Genomic DNA, 27,799 nt, shown 5'->3' with positions numbered 1-27,799 from the left:
TGATATAACAGCCAGAAAGAGACGAGCATATAGATAAGCGTTCTATTTTCATGCGAAGTGGAATGAGATGACTAGTAAGGTTGTTGACATATTCAACAATGAAAAATAAATGGTTGACTCTGAGACATATACAAAAGCTGAATGCTGTATTAATATAATTTTATTAATTTCTTTTAGTGATGATGATCCACCGATAACAAGTTATATTATTAGTGATGACACCAATTTATTTTGTAAAAAAAATATTTTTCGTAATTCCCATATGATGTACGAATTTTAGAACCTGTTTGGGGTTGGTTGTTGGTTGAGCGATGGTTGGTGGGGCAGCGAGCAGGTGGAGGGTGGACGGTTTGTTGTTGGTGGGTTGGGGCGTGGTTTCAATTATATATGACCCCTCACCCCACTGCTTTTTGGTGTTTGGTGAATTTTACAAAACGAGGTGAGTTTGAATTTGAAAATCGTGGTGAATTTAAGATAAAAAGTGAATTTTAAAAATCGTGGTGAATTTTAAAAATTGTGGTAATTTTAAAAATAGTGGTGAATTTTAAAAATTGTGGTAATTTTAAAAATAGTGGTAATTTTAAAAACATTGGTGAATTTAAAAATCATGGTGAATTTTAAAAATCATGTTGAATTTTTTAAAATCGTGGTGAATTTTAAAAATCGTGGTGAATTTTAAAATCGTGTTGTATTTTAATATCATGATTAATTTTTAAAATCGTGGAGAATTTTAAATTCGTGGTGTATTTTAAAAATCGTGGTGAATTTTAGAGATTGTGATGAATTTTAAAATCGTGGTGAATTTTAAAAGTCGTGGTGAATTTTAAAAATTGTGGTAATTTTAAAAACATTGGTGAATTTTAAAAATCATGGTGAATTTTAAAATCGTGGTGAATTTTAAAAATCGTGGTGAATTTTAAAATCGTGTTGAATTTTAATATCATGATTAATTTTTAAAATCGTGGAGAATTTTAAATTCGTGGTGTATTTTAAAAATCGTGGTGAATTTTAAAAATCGTGGTGAATTTTAGAGATTGTGGTGAATTTTAAAATCGTGGTGAATTTTAAAAGTCGTGGTGAATTTTAAAAATTGTGGTTAATTTAAAAATCGAGGTGATATTTAAAAATCATCGTAAATTTACTACCGTAGCAAATTTCAAAAAATCGCCATGAATTTGAAAATCGTGGTGAATATTTTTCAAGGTCATTGTAATTGTGGTTCCTAAATGTATGCTCTTTTTCCGAATTTTTAAAACAGGAAATCCTCCAAAGTATTATGACAATGCTGTGGTGGTAAGGCAATGGAATATTTTTAAAACAGAAACAAAGAAATTAAAATATGTAATACAATTACATATTGCGTTTGGAGAACCAAAAAGACTCAATTTGATATTGAATAATTGGTGTTGGCGTTATAATTTTTCGATTCGGCCAAGAAGTCTTAGATGCAGATGCAGCTAAGCAAACTTAAAGTACAGACAAACAATACTAAAATCTATCGAAATTGATAAAAATTTCTCAATAGTTAAAATATTTACTATAAAATCGTATAAATACAAACATGTATATTATATACATGGAAAATAGCTTTGACGATTTAATGACGATTTCGAAAAATCAGTTGACGATTTTTCCCTCGAAATTTGACGATTTTACACCCAAGTCATCTGGCAACTGTGCCTCCAATACATCGTTAAGCGCACACGATATTTTCGGTGACTTTTAATCCCATACAAATTGTACTAATTTTCAATTTTCATTTAGCTATCTAAAATTCCGCAGCAAAACCCTTTTTTCCCTGTGTTATTAAGAGAAATAAAAAATTTTTTTATATCCTTCACCTTCGTGAGAAGAGTATATATAAGTTTGTCATTCCGTTTGTAATTTCCAAAATATAATTTTCCGACCCCATAAAGTTTATACCTATATTCTGAATCCTTATAGATAGCGGAGTCAATTAAGCCATGTCCGTCTGTCTGTCTGTTGAAATCAGTTTTCTGAAGACCCCAGATATCTTCGGGATCCAAATATTCAATAATTCTATCAGACATGCTTTCGAGAAGTTTCCTATTTAAAATCAGCAAAATCCGTTCATAAACAACGGAGATATAAGCAAAAATCCGAGACAACCTCTGAAAATTTCATAAAAAATAAACAACAACAACACTGCTTATTCATTGCCTTTGTATTTTGTTTTTTTGAGTATTTCGTTTCGTATGTTTGGATGGCTGTGTGTTTCATTGCCTTGTGTATATTGTTTTTGTTTCTTGGTACATTCAATTTCGTATGTTTGGATGTCTGTTGGTTTCATTGCGTTGTGTATTTTGTTTTTGTTTTTTTCTGTATTTCGTTTCGTATGTTTGGATGGCTGCTGGTTTTACTGCTTGTGTATTTTTTTTGTGTGTTTATTTCGTTTAGCGTTGTTGTTGTTAATTGCTATTGCTATAATAATGATATAGTCAGGAAAATGAATTTTTAAATACACTATGGTGAAGGGTATATAAGATTCGGCGCAGCCGAATATAGCACTCTTACTTGTTTAGTTAAAATTATTTGTTCTTACTTTAAAAAACACGACCGACCGAGTATTTTGAGTGTGAGCATGTAATCTCATTCAAATAACACACATGGGCAATTCCATACGATTGTATGTAACGTTCGTACGCCTTTAGAGTTGTATAGATTTTGTAAAAATAGGAGTACTTGGAAAACAATTTTGTCATTCTGTTCCATTCAAAGAATACTATATTTGTAAAAGTAATCAATCGTCCCATTCGGAACCTTGATGACAAAAAACGTAAGTGTTTTTATAGTACATGTATATATTTACCAAAATCTGCGAATTCTGTAGATGTATCTTTTTGTTTTAATTTCTTACACTGGGACATATTTTTCATTCGTAATCCATAATTTTTAAATAAAAAAATCAATTTTATTTTATAATGAACATTTTTGAATATCGTATGAAACAGATTTTTGTCCTGAATTTTTTTAGGTTATTAAATATACATATATTTTGGAAATATATGTATACACTTCCTTGTACAACTATCCATGAAAAGATACAGTAGAATATTTGTATCCATCTGCGAAATTCCTGTGAACTGTATTGAAGAATTTTATCCAGTTTGTTTTCCTGGGATCCCATTTTCTACAAAACTACATTAAATTTAAAAAATCTTTGTTTTGTAATAAAATTAGGAGATTATTTATTATAGTTTATTCCAATTCAAAATTTTATCTCAATTGGTCAATTAGTCAACGATTTTCTGGATCTAACTTTTGCAATAAATAAATGTTTAAACATAATAAATCCCTTTAACAAATTTTATATATACACCACTATAGTGGGGAGGGTCCTACCTACACCTTCCATATAAAAGATGTTTAAAATCGGTCTATTATACAACCGGGCAATCAAATAATGCTTAAGAGCTCGTTACTTTTTAAAAGAAGTAGCATTTATACAAAAATCGGCAGATCTAAATTTATATGACCCTAAAACTTACAGCCGATTTTTGAAAAGGTCGAATGTATTTGACGCTAAGCATCCATACAAAGTAATTATAATTCTCTTATAAACACTTGTATTGTGTAAAAATTTAAAACAGAACTGGTTCCAAAATCGTTATTTAAAACGCTTTCACAAACGAGTACAAGTGCTATCTATAATCATGCATTCTACTAAGTTTACAACGACAATATATTTTGACTAATCAGTTGTTAATTGAAACAAATTAAACGTCTTATTTGTTATTTGAAATGTGGCTATTTAACAGAACATTTACTCGAAAAAAAGTTTACATTTGATCGGTTTACGAAGGGCGGTTAGTCGCTTGATAATTAACAAAATTCCGCGAGAAACACAGAAGCTAGTTTTTCTTATATCCTATTTATTTATTTATTATGATTCTAAAAAAATAAATTTTTCACTTACGTACCCATACGAAAAAATACAACACTATGTTTGCAATGACAATCAACCCTGTATTTAAAACAGCTGTACAGGAAACCAAAGAGAAAATGTAAACAATAATTTAAGAGAACTTAAATAAACAAACTACGACTACTGCTGCTCTGTGAGTGTGTGTTGGTGATAATATGCAAAAATTGGTTAAAAGCAAAATAAAAACAAGTTAACAAACACACAAACAAAAACCAGTTTTCAACCATTAAACCAAATAATCAAAAACAGTCGACGGTTGAATGTGTAACGGTGCGGTTCGTGCGAATTACGTTAAAGTTAAACGCGGCGGAAGTCGTGTTTGTTTGTGTGTGTTTGTATGTAAAGAAATTCTAATTCAAATACAAGAAAAATAATAATAAAAAGAAATAAATAAATATCATATAAATAAATTTGAAAATAAGCGAAATAGTAATTGAAATCGAATAAAAAGTATTAATTATAATCACTTGTATATGTAAAATAATTAATTTAGCCCTTAATAATAAATTGTATTGTAGTAAATCAATCAAAAGTATCTCTTACAAAATAAATTAAGAAATTAATGCAAAAAATTAAATTTAAAAATATTTATTAAAAGTTCAATAAGAAGAAGCGAAAAAAGTAATTTTTTGTGTCGTTGTATTTCTTCTTCTCTAGTATAAAAAGTGGCAGCGAGCGAATACCAGAGTGTTTGCGTGCCCGTGCCTACACACAGATACTCACTCGTACATCTAAACTGGGTTTTTTGTTGGCGTACGTGTGTATGTGTATGAGCAAGTGAGTGTACAAAAAAATTTAAGGTAAAAGAATAAAATACAACAACAATAATAATAATAAAAGTGTAGAAGAATGTGAGTGTGTTTTGTTTTAATAAAAAACTGGTTTAGTTAGAAGACAACTACAAGAATACGGCTGAGAAACCAACAAAAATAACAACACGGGTAACATGGTTAGGAGTCGAGAATGAATATAGAAGTTATTAGTAGTAACAGCAACAACAACAGCAATAAGAATAGAAACAAACAAACAAAAAAGGTGAGTTCATAAGCCAAAAAATCATTCTGCCAACTTTTGAGTTTAAAGGCCTCCACTCGGCAGTCATTGAAACAACGGCTTCCACTTTTATTTTGAATAGATTTTCTGTTGCGTTTTATGGTATTTTTGGTGTTTTTAAGAAGATTTCTCAAAAAAAGTAATTTAGAAACTAAATTGAATTTGTCAATCAGTTTATAACAATTTAAAAATATTTACGTACATTAATAAGCATCGTTTGAGAGGTATTCCTACAAAAAAGTGGTCCACGGACATCCTACCCTTCACTTTTATCAAAAGATATGTAGGTAGTAAAGTCAATATAGAGACGTCTGTCTCTGCGTATATTTATTGAAAAAAATGCATCATCCAATTTATCATTTCGAAACTTTTCCTAATTTTAAAATTCTGAAAAGACCCATGACTTCATCGGATTATATTATACAATTTTAAGTATTTCAAAAATGTACATATTTGTTCTTGTTGCTTATTATTAAGCCATGTTTTGGGATGATCGTGGGTTTCTTCGAAAAAAATCAAATAAAATTTGATCTAGATTGAATTTTGAAAAACGGAAAACCCTAGAAAATTTATGATACGCCATTAAAAGCTCCTCTCAAATCATCTCATATGATTTTTTTCTGATATTCACATGAAAAAGAGTTCCTGAATGGAACCTTATATAGGGGCTAAGGTCGGTTATAGAATAATTCTTATTAAATTTGGGATGAAGTATAACCTTTTTTATGCAGATTCGCAGTACTCGTAATTTTCTGAATTCTCCTCATCAAATTTTCTGAAGAGGACCATATATGAGGTGTAGGGTCAATTATTGACAGATCCTTATAACATTTTATATACCGATTTTGGTTCATATAAAACTTGTTCACATTGAATATCATCGCTGTAATCGTATTTTTGTGCCTGTAATTAGCGTTAACGTTATTTTCTGAAGGGGGCTTATATGGGGGGTGGGGTGAGTTACCGACACATTCCGCATGAAATTCGGTAGTAAGATTAACGTTCGTATAAAACTTTCTTATGTCCAATTTCATAACTGTACTTCATAACTCGTATTTTTAAGCCAGCAATGATCGTTTAAGTAATATTCTGAAGGGACTTCATATGGCGGGTAGGGTCAATTATGGACCGATCCTCACCAAATTTGGTAAAGAGATTTTGGCTCATATAAAACTAATTTTTGTTTACTCGTAGTTTTAAGCCAGTAATGAGTGTTAAAGTAATTTTCTGAAGGGGACTTTATGTGAAGGGTAGGGCCAATTATGGGCCGATCGTCAAACAAATTAGTATAGATGTTTTGGCTTGCATAAAACTTTTGTGTGTGGAACATCATCGCTATATTCGTACTTTTAGGCCAGCAATGAGCGTTATAGTAATTTTTTGAGGGGGACCTTATATGTGGGGTAGGGTCAATTGTGGATCAATCCTTGTAAACTTAGTTGGATAGACTTTGGCTCATATGAAACTTATTTATGTCGCAATACACGTACTCTTAAATGAGTTATTCTCGTTAAGGCTATTTTTCGGGGGTCCACATTTATGGGGGTTATCAGAAATGATGGTGGATATAAAAATGAAATAATCTTAACAAATTTGACCCAGCTCACCAAATATTGCATTAATTCTAAGATACAATTTAAGAAATGGTATCTTAGAATAAACTAAGCATTCCCCATACAAGCGGAGCCACCCCACAGTATGAACATATATTTCAGATAACTTTTTTGAAGATTTTGCTCATTTCTCTGCCCTTACAAAGTTTAAGACGTTAAATACACAAGACTTTCCGGGTGAAGCCAAACTTTTCTAAAAATTTTCTTTTGATAAGGTTCGGAACATCCACGTACCATAAATTGCCTTCATTAGTTATTTAGTTTGAAAGGAGGATTCGAAGAAATACATCTATTGGCAGCTCACAACCCCGTAATTATGTATGTGTCCAAAATTTATAAAAATAATATAAATCGATAAGCAAATTAAAAACGAAATATTAATTCAAATTCAGTTTACTTTTAAATTGTTAAAATCACATTTTCTAATTAGACTTACATAAATTTTCAAATTAGTTTGCAAATACATCAGAATCGGAAAAATATTGGTCTCAAATATTGTGTTAATTTGAAAACGTTTGCGTTTGAAGTCCTTTCAAGTCATTTTTTCTAACTAAAATTTCTCATACGTACCGCCTAAGTAAAATAAATTTTAAAGTAGGCGTGGCAAGATAATTGCGAATTATGCTTGAGGTTGTCTAAAATTCGACTCTAATATTTATATTTGTATCCCTTTGTTGATAGTCTTAAAATTAAACTATTCTTAACAACAACGACTACACTCTCTACCCGCGTTTTCAAGGTAGAGTGGAGTCAAGTTTTTTTCATTTATTTTATTTCATTTTTATATACAATTTATTTTATTTTTTATTCTTGGTTGTCGTTTTATTTGGCCATGTTTGTTGATGTTCATTTTATAAGTATTTCTATGGTTAGAAGTCAATGTGAGGTGTAAGTGAGTTCAATTGGGGGCCAACGTTAAAGGTCGCTAACGACAAAGAGACAGAGAAACGGGCAGACAGACAGTCAGTCTTTGATATAAAACGCGAATTGTCAGGATAGCAAAATTCTCTCACTAGTCAGTCACACAAACATACACTTACATACATATGTATACATTCATACATACATACATATGTAGTATACAGTTTATTAACCATTTATGGTCTCATCATTTTAGAACTTGTTGGCTTCCAGTTTGATTTGATGTTTGGTTGTATGATGACGATGATGGTGTTGTTGATGGCATTGGAGTGTGTGTGAGAGCTTGAATCTGTGTGTGTGTATGTACACATACATAAATATAAATATGTGTGTCTATTCCTTTTATTGACAGTACTTGAATCCAATTAGGAAGAAAATTGAATTTCACGCAAATTTCCAATTGGAAAATATTGTATATTGTTCTATGGTGTTTGTTGTTTATTTATTGTTTAGTGTTTAGGGTTTTGTGTTCATTTTAACACTAATCGAGTTTCGCGCAATTTGGCCACAAAAAACAACATCATTATTAACACCATCATCATCTTTGTCATCACCAAAAAACAATAACAAAAACAGCTACAAGAAATATCATCATTGTAATGGATACGTTTGGTCTTCTGATTACAAATAAACACCATGTAGACATCACTAACTGACACAGTTGGGGAAAAATAAACAACATGAACTATGTATCGAATTAATAGAAGAACTTAAGTAGGTACATGAATGTTGATTAAATAGACTCATAGAAAAAAATCTGAAAATATATCTTGTTTTGATTTGATAAATATTATAAAGGAAGCACTATTTTACAAGTTTTTTAATGCTTTCCAAATTTGATTAATTCATTGAATTAAGTTTAATAACGAAAACAACACGGTTTTGGTCGGAACTACAGTGTTGTTTTCGATGGTCTTTTTTTGAACTTTAGAGAATGACTAATTTCTAATAACAGTTAAGTTTTTTGTTGATTTTTTCTTATTTTTAAACTATTTATTGACCTTTTTGAGATTTTGAGAGGAGTAAGGTCAATTATGGACCGATTCTTAAGTAAGTTGGAAATTGATAAAAAAAACTGAACCAATATTTCTCATTTTCAATACCACACAAACTGCTTTAAGACATCAATATATTACAGCCTGCTACAGCTCCCTCAGATTGCGAACAGAGGGACCTACGCTAGATCATCTTAAAATCTAACAATGATCCATATGTATACATTTTTTTTAAAGGGGGAAAAATTCATAAAAACCTCAAATAGGACCTTTTATTTATAAAAAATATTGGGGCCACCCTAATGAACATACCCCCTTTGATGGTGGATATAACAATTACCTGCTAAATAAGATTTTAACTAATTGTGTAATAAAACTCAATTGGCAATAAAGTATTTTTACAAAATTAATTAAATATTTTTATAGATTTTTCGTTTTTCTTTTGTTCACTTTTAACTTAATTAAAATTTCGTTCTAAAACTTTCGTTCCAAAAGATCTTTTGGTTACGCTTTTCTTCTTGTCATTTTGTTTTAACTTGTTTGTGTTTCTTACATTTTTTTTCAAAATTAATCACACCAATAATATTAAGTTGAGAATGATAGCAGAGACCGAACGAAGGCAGTTATTATGAGTGTCTTATTCGGAATTCATGCATGTAGTATTTTGTGTTTTCATTTTATTTTATTTTGTGGAGAGCAGTTTACCTTCAAACCTAGATAAATATGTATATGCTTGTCTAAATAGTTGTGGTATTAAGTATGTAGATACATTTGTATCTATAAACAAATATAAACATGTACTATGTATCTTTTGTGGGTATTTTACATTTATTTATTTGTATCTACTTAGATTTTGCATTGTCATACGTAAAAGCCCAATAATTGTGGTCGGTGTCAAAAGTAGAAAAAATATTTTCTTTGTGCTGTAATAATAAAAAAGGTTTAGCTAGAATTTCGTGAAATTTGCTAAAATATCTAAATATATACATATTTTATTGTATACGTTTTGGCTATTGTTATCTCATAATACAGCACAAACAAATGTTACTTATATGTAGACAAATTTGTATTTAAATCTTGTGTTGTTTGTCTGACATGGATGGTTGACTTAAAACAACTTATTTTTTCTTGTTTTTGTTCATCATCAACGTCTTTTTCTACTTCATCTTTAGCTGTGTCTTATATATTTTCGTTCAATCATCAAACCATCCATGCATCTATTCATCCAGTATTTTTTCATATTCATACATTTCTAGATACAAACATTCATTCATATCATACAATATTCATATAAACATAGATTCATAGATACAATATTCATACATACATACATATTTAAGTCTGTATACATTTCTTATTGTTATTTCTTAGATTAATGTACATATATATGCATGTACGTACGAATGTGTGTCTTTTCTTACAATTGTTTTCATTATTCTACTGCAGATACAGACATTCATTCGCATGTACATCGATACATGTTTCTATGCAGAACTTTAAATAATAAATTCTTTCAGTTAAAGCTTCAACTGACTTTGCATCTTGCATATTAATTATTGCCAATTTGTATTCCAAACAAAATTTAAACCACTGTACTAAGTCAGTGTTGAATAAAGTGTGAGTCATTATTTTAAAATGTATCTTTTTAATCTTCATCTGACTTCTTGATATAAAAACGCTAATACATACATATAAATAAACGAGTTAAATCATTATCTTCTATTAGATGGAAGAATCTAAGTATGTATTATATATATATTTTTTTAAGTAAATTATTTTCCAAATTGTTTTTGTATAAATTTATCGAACTTGCAATTATTGAATACTTACTTCCGAATACTTAGTCGATTTAAAAAAAGAGATTTAATAATTTTTAAAGGAAAAATTCGTTAACGTATGTCTGATTGATTGCAACTACATAAAGTACTGCTCAAAAATATAGCGCACCTTGTTTTAGGTTTTTATTCTTTTTATATTATTACAATAAATTAAGTTAGAAAAACATGATTGATGGCATATTCAAAAACGAAGTCCAGTTTATGTAATAAGTATCAAAATTCCGTGTAAGTCGGCAAAATAACGGTAATAGGGCTTTTTATACAAAACTAACCATAAAAAACTGTTTCATAATTATAGCGCACTCTTTGAAATACGTTGAAACAATATTGAAAAATGTTAATTTATTTTAAAAATTGCAATTAATTATTATGAAAGGACAGTTGTCTATGCTTCTAAATGCAATTTAATTTGATGTCACAAATATTAAGCAGTTGTCTTTGGTTATTTTTGCTGAAATGTGTCTTGTAGTACTAGTAAATTTCTTTATGTCAAAATATGCCCCTAATGGGTCAATAGTCCAATTTTTTTTAATGAGAATTATATCTGACATTGAAGATAACTTTGACATGAAATTTTAAATTTTTTTTCCCAGGTAAACAACAGTCTGACCCTCTAACATGGCAGATTTAAGATTGTGATGATACAAATTGTAATAATTTTATCAAATTTCACCATAACACCTTAAAAAACTTGCTTTTAATGTTTAATAATTATCTATGGAATAATAACACATCATTACTATGATCTGAATATGCTTAATTCTATGCAAGCTAAACCTCACATGTAATGTAAAAAAATTAAGAACTAATCCGCAAATATCTAATATCGTATTACATCGATTTGATAATAAATTTGTATATTAATTAAATAAAAAGAATAGTTTTCGTTCGAATTGACCTCTATTTTCCATTTTTTGAAATTAAAATTTGCATTTACTGAAAATAAAATTTCCATTTATAAGAATTTTAAAAACATTTTTTGGTGGTGTTTCAGTTAGCACATGTGCATGTCTTAGCATCCTTTACTTGGCCTATTATCTTTTTTTTGAACATATTAGAGTCACTAAATTTTTAACCTTTTGGAGAAAATATGATCATATTTTTGGGCCTATTTAAATATAGGCCTAGTTGAAATATTAAAAACGCTCAATGCTATCGCGCGAAATTCAGAAATTTTGGATCTATCAAGGAAATATTCTCATATAACATTGACCAAATTGTTATCAAATGTTTATAAATTATATTATGATTGATTAATTAACGATTCATGTCTTCAGAATTTAAAATCGCTGCATAAATTGATTGTAAAGTGCTAAAAAATTAATTTGTTAAAAAAAACCCAAAATTTTCGCTACACTTAGGCAACTCAACACCAACTGGGAGTAAATGGGTCTTAAAATATAGGGGCAGATGTATTTTATCATCCCGAGATCCAATATTGATAAACATTTCATTTAAGAATATTTTATTGCCAATTTGATTATAAATGCGCTATAATTTTGAATCAATAATTAAGGACTTGTTTCGTAAAATATTTTCTAGCGCAGTTATTTTGCTATTTTAAAATAAATTTCAATATTGTTTTAATAAAGTGGACTATATGCTTTAATTTACCGCAAAAAAAAATTATCTTAAGTTTTTTTAATGGTATAAACAAAAAATTCGCTATATTTTTGAGCAGTGCTTTATGTATATTGCAATAAATTCCTTTAGATCTCTGTTCGATTCTATCTTTATTCAAGTGGGGTAAGACTTTCTGTATATAGAACTGAATAGTGCGTGCATTTGTATCTAATATTTGCTTTATTATCGATGAGATTCTATGAGTTTTCTTGTGTGTATTTGTTTGTATTATATTTTTCTTTATTTAACTGAAAGTGAGAATTTCAATTATTATCAACAACTGAACTAATATTTCAATAAAGTTTTTGTTTAACTTTATTGCCTTCAAATTTAAAGTTTAAACTATGTCAGTTATTTTTTGGTTAAGAAAAGTAGTTTTGTTTTTTTTTTATGAGAGTTAAGTTTGCATAAAAGTTTATCTGGATATCAAAATTGAATCATAATAATCATTACGAATCTATTTCAATTTAAATCAATTTAAAATATAATTTACTTTTTCAGTTCGTAAACTTATACTCACGCCTATTATTTTCGGTTAAAGTCAAGTCATACAGTGCACTCGCGGTAACGTGAACACCGTCTAACGTGAACACCGCCTAACGTGAACAAGATGTTTTTTACATTGACTACTCTGTAACGTGAACAAACACAGAAAGCTCTATAACGTGAACAATTTTTTTCACAATATATGTTTTCTAAGCATGTAGACAACATTGAAATCCATTCATTAAATTCGAATTTTTCAATTTTGGGAATCTCCTTATATAAATGAATGTATATCCCCTAAATTATTTTGTTTATATGGCAAAGAAATTTGAAGTTATGAGTGTAAAAAAATCTAAATGTTTGCAGTTAAAAGAAAAGGCAGACATTTTAGATAGTTTTCAAAGAGGAACAAGTGTGACTAGTTTATCAAAAAAGTATAATGTCGCTAAGTCAACAATATGCAGTATTAAAAAGAAACAAGTAAGAAGTTATAGTCGGGCGACGCCGTCCATATATTACCCTACACCTGTATACGAATAAAATTTCGTATACAAAATTTCCAAAATTTCAACCTGTAGTTTGATTATAATGTTTACAACCCTTTTTGGGGGGTACAGTTGTATGGGGGCTAGGTGAAATAATGGACCGATCTTAACCAGGGTTTGTCCCTGGGACAATAGAAGATCATGTACCAAATTTCATTCAATTATCTTCAAAATTGCGGCCTGTAGTTTGATTACAAGGTTTACATGGACGGACGGACAGAAGGACATAGCTAAACCGACTCAGAAAATGATTCTAAGCCGATTGGTATACTTTAAGGTGGGTATAGGACCAATATTATTGTGCGTTACAAACATCAGCACAAATACAATATACCCTCCCCACTAAAGTGGTGTAGGGTATAAAAAGAAGCAATTTTGAGTTGTGCAAACAACACATACCAAGGACCGGGAAAAAGACAAACTTTAAAATCATCAGAACTTCCAGTTAATGAAAAAACTCTTTACCGTTGGTTCCTCCGAATGCGTGATAGGAATTGGCCTGTAAGTGGTCTAATGTTAAAAGAAAATGGATTTTAATAAAATTTTAGTTTTATATTATAATAATATAAATAATAATAAAAGAATATCACGCTCAAGTGTGTAAAATACAGATTTATAAATTAAAATTTCATATTTTTTTCATGAAATTTGACAATCGCTAACGTGAACAATTTCGCTAACATGAACTCCCTTGGTTTTAATTAGTTCACGTTACCGCGAGTGCACTGTACACACTTTCGTTTCCGTTTCTAACATAAAATACGATTACGGTTTACTTGTATACTGCTTCTTTTATTTACATTTATCTCTGTGGTTTTCTTTATAAAAATTTTAAAATTAATTGCCAAAGATTTGTTTTCTAAAATGCAAATTTACATTTTTATCTGAGTCAACTTTTGAATTAATAAAGTTTTTTTGTTTTGTTTTTTTTTTTTATATAAACACCAACAACCAAAAATACAAAACAAAAAAAGGAAATTATGCATAAATTTATTTGTTAGAAACTGTTTTTGAAAAAAAAAAAAAAAATGCCATTTTGTTTCAATTTTATTAGAGAATATATACAAATTTAAAACTTTTATAAATAGAAAGTTTATTGTTTTATTTTCATATTTGGCAATACAATGTTTGAAAATGTTCTTACTATATTTGCAAATACATACATTTATGAATTAATTATTTTTTTACCTACAAAAGATTGTTAACAAAACATATTGTTTTTTATTTTTTAAATACACAAATACAATACATATTTAAAACCAAATTAGTTTTAACGCTCTTAAATAATAAATTAATTAATTGATTTGAACTTAAAACCTAAAGTAAGAAAGTATAGATAGTAAAATGGCAACATATACCAATTGGTGTTCGAATTTCTTTTTGGGTTTAGAATAAAAAAATAGGAATTATAATAACATTTATCCATTTACCTTTACCTGTAAATATATTGACATTGAGATTTATGGATTATAAATTCAATTTTGGAAAAAGAAAATCAAAATAATCACCAAAAGTTTTTGTAAAAATATCAAAAATTTCAAAAATTTTCTATAAAAAGACAATTTTTAGCAGCAAATTTCTATAAAAATAAATTTTAATGAAAATTTCCTACAAAGAGAATTTATCAAAATATTTTTTATAAATTAAAATTTAGAGTTTTCTTTTAAAGACCCTACCCCCATATAAGGTCCCCTTCAGAAAATGACTTTAACGATCATTGCTGGCTTGAAAATACATGTATAGTTATGAAATTCGGCATAACAAACTTTTATGGAAAGTAGGACTTCCTACCGAATTTCATGCGGAATGTGTCGGTAAATCACGATACTCCCCATTTAAGCCCTCCTTGAGATAATTACTTTAACGCTAATTACGGGCATACAAATGCAAGTACATCGATGATATTCGATATAACAAGTTTTATATGAACCAAAATCGGTCGACAAAATGTTATAAGGATCGGTCAATAATTGGCTCTACACCTCGTATGAAGATAACGACATAAACAAATTTATACTTAGGAATTCCGAATTTAATGAAGATTGATGTATAACTGACCGACCCTAGCCCCTATATAAGGTTCCGGTCAGCAAAGGGTTTTTTAATACTAGTTTTCTTATTTAAAAATACGAGTACGATGAAATTCGACATAAACAGGTTCTATACAAAACAAAATCTATGTACACAATTTTATGAGTATCGGCTCATAATTGCCCCTACCCGGATATAAGAACCCCTTCAGAAAATTACTCTTACGCTCATGACTGAATTGAAAATACTAGTAGAGCGATGAAATTCGAAACAAAGAAGTATTATACAAATCGAAACTTTTCTATAAAATTTTACGACAATCGGTCCATAATTTGTAAATATATTGAAAACTATCGTATTATAAATGCTGTTATAAATCCTAATTAAAATTTTATCGCATTATCAATAATTCGCTACTGATAGGTGTCGCAGTGCTTTTTAAACGAAATCCGTACTAATTTGCTTAACTATCTTAAAATGTTGTTGCATTTTTTTTAGTTAAAACGCCATGGATCCTAGTGAGCAATATTAAAGAAACTCCCAATTAGTTTTCTCAACAAAGTGCAAATAAATTAGTACCAATAATCATAACAAAACCAAAAGTTTTATTTTTTTTCAAATGTTTAAATTAGTTTTGTTTTATTGTTTCATTCTATTACTTATTAATTTGTAGTTTTTTATGTTTGCAATTTGCCATAGTTAAATGTTATTTATGTTTTTTTTTCTTGTAAATTTTTTATTTATAAACAATAAATACTCGCGTACAATATGTACTTACTACTCACTCATTCTTAACCAGTTTTATTATTAAGTTTTTCTACGTTTTTTTTTTTTTTTTTGATTTCTAAATTTATTTTTTTTGCTTCTTCTTATAGACTGCGCATGTTTTTTGCTTTTGAAGAATAGTTTGTTGGTCTTTTCAACAATAGCTAATGTTGTTTTTATTGCTTTTTTCTTCATTATTAAGACTCTATAAAACTGGTTTCTTTCCAGAGTAGAAGAAAAACAGCTGGTTTATGGTTTTTGCCAATTGTTGTTGTTTTTATTTGAGGAAAATTCGAAAACAAAGTTTGTAACAAATTATTTAATTCAAGAGTGCTCTCTTAAACTTAAACTTGCTTAAGAGAATTTCCTATTGGAGTGGGCTTATTCTTGAAAGCAAGAGAAATATAAAAAAAATCAACAAACAAATAAACAGTAGTCTTAGTTGTTGCTTTTCTTGGGGATTATGTTTTGTGTTGAGTTTTCATCATCAACAGTAACATTACCATCACAACAATTGTTGTGTGTATGAGTCGTTGTATCTGTGAATGTTTGATGCTCGCACACACACACACTAATACATACTTTAAGCCACAATATTTTGGCCTTTGTGCTGTTGTAGTAAAATAATAAAAAGTAAAAGATGTGGGTATCTGAAAGGTACACAATAAATAAATGTTTGTTGTTTATTTGGAATTTCGTAAAAAAAGAAGCAAAACATATGAGCAAACATGGCTGATAACTGTAAGTCAGTGGTGCACTTGAAATAAATAGTGTCTACATGTGTTGTAGACAAATTGTAAAAAGTAGTTGTAGGGATTTTGTAAATATCGCTCGAAAAGTAAGTGTGATATTTCTAAATGAAAGTCATTAGAGATAAAAAAATTGATCTTACTTTTATCCTAATATGTAACTTAAAACCTAAACTAGATAAAACCAATTAAAATTACTGTAATTTTTGTCAAATTTCAAAATCGAATCATTAAATTAGGATTCCTTCTTTGCTTTCATTTATTTTGTTTGCACTTCCTTACAACAAAAATATGAAACTTGTTACACATTATCTGTTCGTTTGTTTTTATTTCATTTGTACAATTTGAGTAGAAGTTCTTTATGTCACAAAAAGAATGAGTGAGTCAATGAGAGAGAAAGACAAGAAGGAAGAGAGAGGGCTAATAGAAGTAAGTCAAACTTTTATTTGGTACAAAATTAGTACATACGTACAAAAATAGATATACATATTGCTCATTTACTACAAGACTGGCATCCAAAATTCGGGTACAAAACATCTGTCGTAAAAACTAAAACTCATGTTTTCAAGAATATGAGATAAATATAAACTAAATTAAAATTTAGCAGATAAACACATTAACCTCTATAATCTGAATCTGGTTCAATTTTTCAAATCCCTTGATTTGTTTAAAAGTTACATATTTTAAAAATAGTAAAATGTCATTAAACATTCAAATCCATTTTTTCGAAACGACTTTTTTGGATTATGTCAGTCTTCTAGTAAATGAGCGATATGTGCATACATATGTATTAGAGTGGCCCCGTTTCCACTCTAAACCGCAAAAGTAATCGAAATTTTAAAATTTTGCGGGAAATTTTCAGCAAATATTGACGTCAGGACAAAAATTTTATGAAATGGTATCTTAGAATGAACTTAAGTTTATTTTCGGTGGGAACATCAGCAACTTCCATTTTGGGGGCCACCCTCATGTACATACATACATATGTGCGAATATATAGAGAATTTTTTACAAAACAAAAATAGTGTTTTCCTATTGAGGTAGTAAGTTCATTTAACAAACATTCCCCTACAGTACGAGGTGTTTTTTTTTTTCAAACTAGTGACTTTATGAAATATGTATATCATTATCAGGCCTGTCACAGAATTCTATTCCGATCGAAAGAGGAATTATTTTCGGTATTTTTGCTTCTTCAGAAAAGGAAAGGGAAAAAATCTTTCGGAATGAAACCACTTTCAGTTTTTAAAGTGGAATTGAAATTTGTATGCAGTAAATGTTTTTTCTTAAAGTTTCAATAACAAGAACCTTTACTAAAATAAGATTCTGTTTTTGATAAGCTAATCAGTAATAACACGGACCATTAATAATACGGAAATGAAATCATTCCAATCGAAATGTGTGACAGATCTGTATGTTGATGATGCGATTACATCGCAGGAGTGACATTTGCTTCAAAGTTATCAAATTAAACTCTCTCCAAAATTCTTCAAAGAGTCTGTGAGGTATTAGCCTTTCCACTATAGCAGTGTGTATTTAAGAAAGTTTCAACTTACCTTTTGCTAAATTTGCATCCTAACAAATCCTAAAAAATAAATTATTACATTGATTTTATATACTTACATATTCTCATATGTTTCAATGGAACAGCTTTGTTAAGAAAAAATATGTAAATTTTTTTTTCTGATGTGTAATTTATACAAATAATAATGTATCTAAATGTTTGTTAAGTCCTCCATTCAAGATGATTATTTTGTTGTTGTGTTGGTTTTAGTATCTTCTCCTAATTAAGTGGTTTTGTTATAACTCGCACATGAAATAAACATTGCAGTGGCATTAGTTGCTCTGGATCAAATAACCCTGCAGTATAGTATAGTTATCCACAAACCTATATAACTTTAAATGTTGTGTTAATTTTACATACATATTTTTAGCAGAATTCGTTCATTAGATTAAATAGTCTGCAGTTGAAGCAATGTGTTTACATCGCTCGTCAATCATAATATAATAAGTTGCCTGTGATAAATATGTACATTATGGCATTAGTACCGCGGACTGCTGGGTATATATTTATAAATATGAAAAAGCTGTTTGTGTTTTTGGTGTAGCACTTAATTAATTAATTGCTGTGAATTTGTAACTTTATCACAGTTATTTCTTTCAGCTCTTGCTGCCGTTGTTAACTTTTTTACTCATTCATTGTAATTTGCTAAAGTTATATTAATTTTGAAAAAAAAAGAAACAGTAGCTAACAGAGGAATATGCGATGAAAAACAACAACAATAATATAACAAGTAAGAAATTATAGTCGGGCGAGGCCGACCATATAATACCCTACACCTGTTACAAAAATTAAATGTGATTTTGTTTTCATAATAAAGTATTTAAGTTGAATTGTACCTTGTCTCAGATATACTTAAGCCATTTATTGTTGAATAAAATTGTGGACATTTAAGTCAAATTTTGAAGGGGGCTTTGTATAGGTGCTATGGTCAAATGAGACTCCATAATTATAAAATTCATGAGAGTCATCAAGGCTAGTATAGCACTTGGTTTTGCAGCTTTTTGTTGAGATACGAGTATATTAAACGTAATTATGAATTTAAAAGCCCTATTCGTAAAGTTTACAAGCCCTAGTCAGGGGTTCAGTTGTATGGGGGCTAGGTGAAATAATGGATCGATGTTAACCATTTTCAATAGGCTTTGTATCCATTGCCATAGAAGATCATGTGCCAAATTTCATTGAATTATCATCAAAATTGCGACCTGTAGTTTGATTACAACGTAAACAAGCCCTATTCAGGGGTTCAGTTGTATGGGGGCTAGGTGAAATAATGGACCGATGTTAACCATTTTCAATAGGCTTTGTATCCGTTGCCATAGAAGATCATGTGCCAAATTTCATTGAATTATCATCAAAATTGCGACCTGTAGTTTGATTACAACGTTTACAAGCCCTATTCAGGGGTTCAGTTGTATGGGGGCTAGGTGAAATAATGGACTGATGTTAACCATTTTCAATACGCTTTATCTCCGGTACTATAGAAGATCATGTGCCAAATTTATTGAATTATCACCAAAATTGCGATCTGTAGTTTGATTACAAGGTTTACAAGCCCTATTCAGGGGTTCAGTTGTATGGGGGCTAGGTGAAATAATGGACCGATCTTAACCATTTTCAATAGGCTTCCCTGGGACAATAGAAGATCATGTACCAAATTTCATTGTATTATCTTCAAAATTGGACGGACAGACGGACGGACGGACATAGCTAAATCGACTGAGAAAATGATTCTAAGCCGATTGGTATACTTTAAGGTGGGTATAATAGGACCAATATTTTTGTGCGTTACAAACATCAGCACAAACCCAATATACCCTCCCCATTAAAGTGATGTAGGGTATAAATATGTATATATAACAAACTAATAAAAATAAATATCATTGCAGGTATGCATGGTACAATATAAAGTTTTAGACCACTCTTTGCATTACCAGTGTATAAAGCACAAGTTATAAACATACAAACATATATAATTTAGTTTTTAGTTATGAAGTCTCCTTGAAATTTTCTTAACTTGACTTTGTTATTGTTCGTATCTTTTGTACTCTCGTAGACAGACAATCTGATTTAAACAAATTCGCATATGAGACTGTTGTTGTTTTAAATAGCAAATTTGTGAACGGATATGGAAGATTTGCGTTTACTTAAGTATTTGTTTGTAATTATGTATGTACATATATTCAAGTAATAATTTATTATGAATGAATTCAATTAGGAATCATTACTTGAGTTCTGCGAATATTTATAACAGTATAAAGCGAAAAACGTGTTTTCGGAAAAATCTTTTTTACGATCTTATTTAGCTACATGCTTCATATGTTCTTTAAAAATATTCTTGATTGATTTTTGATTAAAATTTGTTTTTTTAAATTAAAAACTTAATTTTTGTAAAATTTTAATATTTGTTGGTGACATGTTTTTCGAGAAACTCAAATTTTGTGAATAAAAATGTTTTATTTTCAAAATGCTCCCAAATTGAAATAAATTCGGAAATAATGTAGGACGGATGTAAAAGACCAAAGGAAAACAATCTTTATATGTATTTTAGATTTATCACTTAGTTCAGGCCTTGTTTAAGCATTTATACCGCTTTGATTCCTGTTGTTTGTCATTAAAAAGGAACAAATAATAAACAACAGCAACAAGAAGCATGACAGCAACAACATTAAAAACAATACTATCACAATGTTGGTCACTTTTTGTAGAAAATTTAAACATTGTCAAATTACAGTAAAAATATTGTAAAAACAACAACAAAAATCTTGCAAAACCCATCAACTAATGGATGGAGTAGTAAAAGTCCGTCTGTCATTACAAAACAATTTATTTAGTCAGGCACAAATATAATCAGCAACCAGCAATGGGCATTTTATTAAATCGAAATAACATTATACTTGTGTTTAAGATCATTAGAGGTTTTGTCTACTGCTATTTAGCATATGAAAAGCAGGTTTACACACAGTACATTGTCCATTGCCCACCACTGCTGTGAACTCATTCGAGATACATACTGGACATAAACCAGATGGAAGACCGAAGTAGTAGAAAACAAAGAAGGTGGAACAATATAAACAAAATTTTATTTTATTTTTGCTTTTTTGTCCTTATTGTTGTAGCATTATGACACAAGGGACCAGAGAATCATATAAAACATAAAACTACAACAATTGCCACATTCATAATTCATTCATGCCACAACAAAACAAATAAATACTCATTGAAACAAACACACATACACTCCCATGCAAAGTCAAACATAATACAAATACATTTTCACATGGACATACCTAGATATAATCGGACAGACAGATAGATAGACATTCATGCACATGAAAAGGTAGAATTATTTGCAAATAAATATAATAAATGTATTTCATACCCCTATATGTAGATACAGTCAGGTGAAATATTGTAGCAGTCTAATGGCAGGAGATATTAAACAGAAAAGGGTTGCTCAAATGTAAAGTTCTGGTCATTAATAATTTGTTAGTGTTCTGTTCATTTATTAAATTGTGGTCACAAGTAATAAAAACCTAAGTTGAAAAATTCTGCTTTTTATAAAGAGAGACAATATAATTTTAAATTTTGTAAAAAAATTAATGGGAATTTTACGTAAGTAGACTTCGGCCTATACCGAAGGTCAATAATCTGTAATGGAGTTTATAGCAAAAGTAGTAATCGTAAGATATTTACCATTAATTTTATTTTAGCACTCTCTATAGTAAAATATTAAACATTTTTGTTGTGTTTATATAAAAATAAATGTTTTTTTTCTATTAAACAATATCTGTCCTTCTGTCAGTTTGTCTCTCTATAATTTTGACATTATTAAAGTCTTTTCCCTCTTATTATGCATAGTTATTCTAATTATTATTGTTTTTTGTTTTGTTTCTTTTTCTTCTCCTTTTTTCTATTAATATCTATAGTTTAATGGATGAGACACATCAATATCTATGTATATAATTGCATTACAAATAGAAATATCAATATTAAAAAATAACAGTAAAACTATGAAAGAATAATGGGAAAAATATAAATAACTATAGTCAGAGAAACAGAGGAAGAGACACATCACTTAAGTCATTATTTAGTTAAATATTCTATAATCAGACTTTGGGTAATTGTGAGTTAAAATGCAAAGCAAAGGTAAAAAAAATAAACTAATAGCAACAACAACACTGCACTAAGGTTAATAACAAAATTACAGTTATGAAAATAGAAGTAAAAAAGTGCAGAAGAGGAAAACTAAAGAATATTATTATTAAAATATTATATAACAATGAATATAGAAACTGAAAATAAAAACCCCATCCAATACCATAAAGCATATAGAGAGTTAAACCCTGCAGTTTTATAGGTAGTTTGAAAGAAGAATCTAAACAGATCTGAAAAAAGCCTTGTTGTGCTTTCCATTCCATAGTCCACGATCTACGCACTGACAAACTACTACACTACCAACTAAACTAAAGGTAACTAATGGCAAATTTTCAATTTGAAAGCTAATGCATTCGTTCATGAACTGCAGGGTATTTTTATAAATTTTTATATTTTTACATAAATATATACTATGTATGTATTTGAACATGGCAATGTACATATTTTTTATGAGAATTTCATTATTATGACAGTACAAGACGTTGAAATGATAAATTGAAAAAACAAGTTTATACAATTAATAAGGAAATTGTTGGCTGTTTGATAGAAAACGTTTGATGTATTTTAATTAGTTTTGTTAAAAGTTCTTAACCACAAGCCACTACACACTTCCAAACAAAGACAACCTTAGAGCATGAATTGTAGGGAACATTTCCCATAGAAATTTAATATTAAACTACTTCCTTTAATTTATTAAAAAAGACAAGTGTAATTGTACTTATAAGTGTAATTGAAAATAAGAAGTATTAGACTGGTCTAGTCTATAGTCTGGTCTATAGTCTAGTCTATAGTCTAGTCTATAGTCTGGTCTATAGTCTAGTCTATAGTCTAGTCTATAGTCTGGTCTATAGTGTAGTCTATAGTCTAGTCTATAGTGTAGTCTATAGTCTAGTCTATAGTCTAGTCTATAGTCTAGTCTATAGTCTAGTCTATAGTCTAGTCTATAGTCTAGTCTATAGTCTGGTCTATAGTCTAGTCTATAGTCTAGTCTATAGTCTGGTCTATAGTGTAGTCTATAGTCTAGTCTATAGTGTAGTCTATAGTCTAGTCTATAGTCTAGTCTATAGTCTAGTCTATATTCTAGTCTATAGTCTAGTCTATAGTCTAGTCTATAGTCTAGTCTATAGTCTAGTCTATAGTCTAGTCTATAGTCTAGTCTATAGTCTAGTCTATAGTCTAGTCTATAGTCTAGTCTATAGTCTAGTCTATAGTCTAGTCTATAGTCTAGTCTATAGTCTAGTCTATAGTCTAGTCTATAGTCTAGTCTATAGTCTAGTCTATAGTCTAGTCTATAGTCTAGTCTATAGTCTAGTCTATAGTCTAGTCTATAGTCTAGTCTATAGTCTAGTCTATAGTCTAGTCTATAGTCTAGTCTATAGTCTAGTCTATAGTCTAGTCTATAGTCTAGTCTATAGTCTAGTCTATAGTCTAGTCTATAGTCTAGTCTATAGTCTAGTCTATAGTCTAGTCTATAGTCTAGTCTATGGTCTAGTCTATAGTCTAGTCTATAGTCTAGTCTATAGTCTAGTCTATAGTCTAGTCTATAGTCTAGTCTATAGTCTAGTCTATAGTCTAGTCTATAGTCTAGTCTATAGTCTAGTCTATAGTCTAGTCTGTAGTCTAGTCTGTAGTCTAGTCTATAGTCAACAACTTTAGTTTAATACTTGATTTGTGCATTTTGCTCAGAATAACATGCGTTCAACCCACAGTGTTTCTAACGATTTTATAGTTGTAATAAATCCAGTATTTTTTTCATAATAATAAAATTAATTATAGCATTATCTAGATATGTATTTAAATACTAATTAATTCCACATTTTTCTTAATTTTTTTGCAGATTTTATATGTGTGAACGTTAATTTTACACCTACGAATCTATATTAAATCTTAATATAATGGAATCAAATCAAAATTATACAAACAATTAAAAAAAAACAAGTTTGAATATACAAGTAATATTCAACCAAGATTGAAGTAAGAGCAGGAGAGGAGAAAATAATGAAAATTTATTAATATGTTGGTCTTTAGACCAACAACTCAACTAAAATTGCCATAAAAAAATTAAATTGTTTTGTAAGTGTAAAAAGCAAAAAAGAAGATAAAAATTTCAATCATAAAATGTCAATAGTCAAGTCAAGCGAAGTTGAAAATTACAAAAAAAGAAGTGTGAAAAATTTCAACAAATAAAAATAAAACAAGTTTATGGTTTATTTTACAAAACGTTACAGAGGCAACAACAGCAACGTTGAATAAAAGTGAAAAATATTTATTAAACAGAAACGTAACGAAACGAGCCAAAACGAAATAATTTAGCCAACAATATGAATTGGATTATTGTGGCCATAGTGCTGCTTATGGCTCACAAAGAGTATATGGCCAGTCCAACGCCACTCAAGTTGCCCGGTAAGTACAATCACCCATATGCAAGTACAAGTATTTAAATTATTTTAGTTTAAATTTCTTTTAAATATTTTTTAATTTTGCTATCAAAGCAACAAGATATTGATGAAAAGACAATTTACGTTTCATATAAAAAGAGATCAATGTTAAATTGTTTTTCGTTTTTGTTTTCAGCTTTTACACAGTTTTCCTAATACAAAAATTTAATTTTAAATTAAACCGGCTTTTTCTCTTATTTAGCTGTTGTCAGTCATACTTTGTGGAATAAGTGGTTTTGACCATAAGTGTGTGGTATGAAATCAAATTATTTATAATATTTTTTTATTTAGCAACAGCAATAAAACAAGATTTTTTTTTGTAAATTTATTTTAATTATTGCTCATATAAGTGAAAATTATCAAAGCAAAACAGCAACACCGGCAAATGAAATATTTTTAGTCAAACGCTGTCATTGAAAACGAAACAAAGACCATTTTTCAATTTTTTTTCGAAACTTTTTGTTGCTAACAATAACAATAATAACGGACTTTTGTAATGCGTAATGCTCACCAAACAGTCTCGCCGCCCTCCCAAACATGGACAAACAAAAAAAATCTCTAAATGGCAAACAATGAAAGTGACTTTACCAAAAAATAAATATGTATATAAAAAAATCCATATAATAATAACAACAAATGAATAAAATATTTAATTCAATTTGTATGTATTGCTTAAAAATACACAAAATTAAAAAAAGTAATCTTCCAACAATGAAATAAACTTGTTATTTTTTTATTGTTTGTGTTGTTCTTATTTTCTCACTGTATCTGTGTGATTTTGTATTTATTTCAGTTTTATAGTTGTATTAGCTGACATTTGCTAATTGTTAAGTATTGCTCTGGTATTATTGTATCTATAGATACAAAATATAACATTTTATTGCATGTAGTACTCAGCTGTATGTACTTTGGATACAGTGTGTGCTACAAGTTTTCGAACAATTCAGATTGAATATTAACTTATGTTGTTTTGATTTTGAAATACTTTAAAAAAAATGTTTTGAATTCTTTAAAAAGCGGGGGAAATACAATTTTCTACTGATTTTCACCAATAATTTGGACGGAGGAAAATGGTTGAAATCTGTCCATTATTTTGGATTGAGTAATTTTATTTTGCCTTAAAAACATTCAAATTTAGTTCAATATTAAAACTTAGAAAAGTTTGTTCGCAAACTTATTTAGTATACTGCAAATGTTATATTTTTGCTACATATTAGGGTGGCTCAAAATATTTTTGTCTTTAATAAAAATTTTTATAAGAAATAAAAATTACAAATAAATAAAATAACAAGTTAGAGTGTTATATTCGGCTATGCCGAATAATACATACCTACCATCAAACCGTGTGCCGTATATAGAATGCTCCCCTATAAACATTAGATTGATATTTGAAAAGGGTTTAGGTCAATTATGGACACATCTCTTTCGGATTAAAAAAATATTAATTTTTAAAAACAAAATATTTTTGTCCAACTTTTAAATTAAATGCGCGGTAGAGTCAATTATATGCCGATATATTTCGGTTCGTATAACATTTTTAGTTCAGTCAGAAGTGTTTATAGTGAATTTCACAGTTGTACTCGGATTTTTATGACAGCGAAAAGCGTTAAATGCGCGGTGGAGTCATTTTTGTAGGGACCGGTCGTCATAAAATACGTTAGACAGATTTTGGCTTGTAAGATACTTACTTATGTCGAATTGTAGCGCTATACTCCTATTTTGAAGCCAGTCATTTTCTGAGGGGGACCTTATATGAAGAATAGAGTCAATTGTGGACCGATCCTCATAAAACTTGGTAGAAAGGATTTAACTTGCTTGTGTCGAATTTCATTTTTATACTCTTATTTTTAAGGTAGTAATGACCGTTACAGTAATTTTCTAAAGAGGACCTTATATGGGGGTAGGGTAAATTATGGACCTATCCTCATAAAGTTCGGTAAAGAGATTTCCATTTTCAATACCAAACAAGCCTTACCTATAGGAAATATTTGTAGAAAATTTCAACTCTCTAGCACTTTCTCTTCGGACTCTATCGTGTTTCAACAAGCAGACGGACGGACAGACAGACATGGATAGATCGTCTCAGAATTAAATAAGGACCCAGAATATATATACTTTTGTGGATTTATGACCAATATTTCGGTGTGTTTCAAACGGAATGATAAAATCAATATACCCCATCTTAATGGTGGGAATAAAAAGGAGCCGGTGTATGTACAGGTCTATATACATACATTAGAGGTGCCCATAAAATAAGAAAAATAATAATTTTAGTAATTAAAATAGTAATTTTATTGTTTAGTGATAGGGGCCAAGGTATATTTCTTCGGATTTGATATATGTTTAACTAAATAAGTTTTAGAGGTGCCCAAAAATCGATATTTTTTGGGCACCTCTAATGTACATAGCACGTATATTATTGTATATATTTCTATTTTTTATTTATAAACAAAAATCTGACTTTGACATGTTTTATTGCAAAAATTTCAGTTATTCATGTTGATTGTTTTTTGTTTTTGTATTTTTTACGGAGAGGAATTAAAAGCAATAACAAAAAAAAGAAGTAAAATTTAAAACTTCATTTGTTGTTGTGTATAATTTGGAAAATAAATTTGAATTTTCAACATTTTAATGAAAATAAAACAAAAAAGAAAGTTTTCATTTATTTTATAAACAAAGTAAATTAAAAAAAAAAACTAAAATAAATTTAAATTTGTATATTTTGTTCCTGTTGTTGTTGTAGTCCTTGCATTATTTATTGACAGTTATTCGGAAAAAACACACACAAAGACATAAAACAAAAATCGAAATATGGCAACCAGAAGTGTTAATTTCCTGTTAGCGTCAGCCATTGTTTTTTTAGTTTTGTTTATACATTAAATTCAACAAACATTTATAAGAATTCATTGGCTGTTATTTGTTTAAATAAAGATTTTAACGGTATTTTTTTTTGTTAGTAAATAAATTTAAAGTTAAATATAACAAATGCTGTTTGCATTGAAAACAGGCTTAAATAATTTTTCACATAACAAATATTTAAAACTGTAAAAATTCGAAAGTTTTGTTGACTAAACTGAGAT

The 27,799-nt window shown here is 29.0% G+C and overlaps 1 protein-coding gene across 5 annotated transcripts in view; it reads left to right on the top strand.

Annotated features, from left to right (window-relative positions):
- Window positions 1-4,193: 4,193 nt before the first annotated feature.
- Window positions 4,194-27,799, top strand: part of LOC119600553 (disintegrin and metalloproteinase domain-containing protein 10) — a 162,376-nt gene continuing 138,770 nt past the window's right edge. For 3 of the 5 annotated variants that reach the window (XM_037950861.1, XM_037950870.1, XM_037950878.1), the window contains exons 1-2: window positions 4,194-4,981; window positions 24,119-24,684. In XM_037950861.1, coding sequence (XP_037806789.1) covers window positions 24,603-24,684 — 82 coding nt within the window. In that variant the 5' untranslated portion in view covers window positions 4,194-4,981; window positions 24,119-24,602. The remainder of the gene's footprint in view (window positions 4,982-24,118; window positions 24,685-27,799) is intronic. The other 2 variants (XM_037950841.1, XM_037950852.1) reach the window with 2 other exon arrangements.

Source organism: Lucilia sericata, unplaced genomic scaffold, assembly GCF_015586225.1.
Source record: "Lucilia sericata isolate MDLA Ls3-8-SP2 unplaced genomic scaffold, ASM1558622v1 Contig000005F_arrow, whole genome shotgun sequence".
NCBI classification, from domain to species: Eukaryota; Metazoa; Arthropoda; class Insecta; order Diptera; family Calliphoridae; genus Lucilia; species Lucilia sericata.
This window is presented reverse-complemented; position numbering and strand designations above follow the sequence as displayed.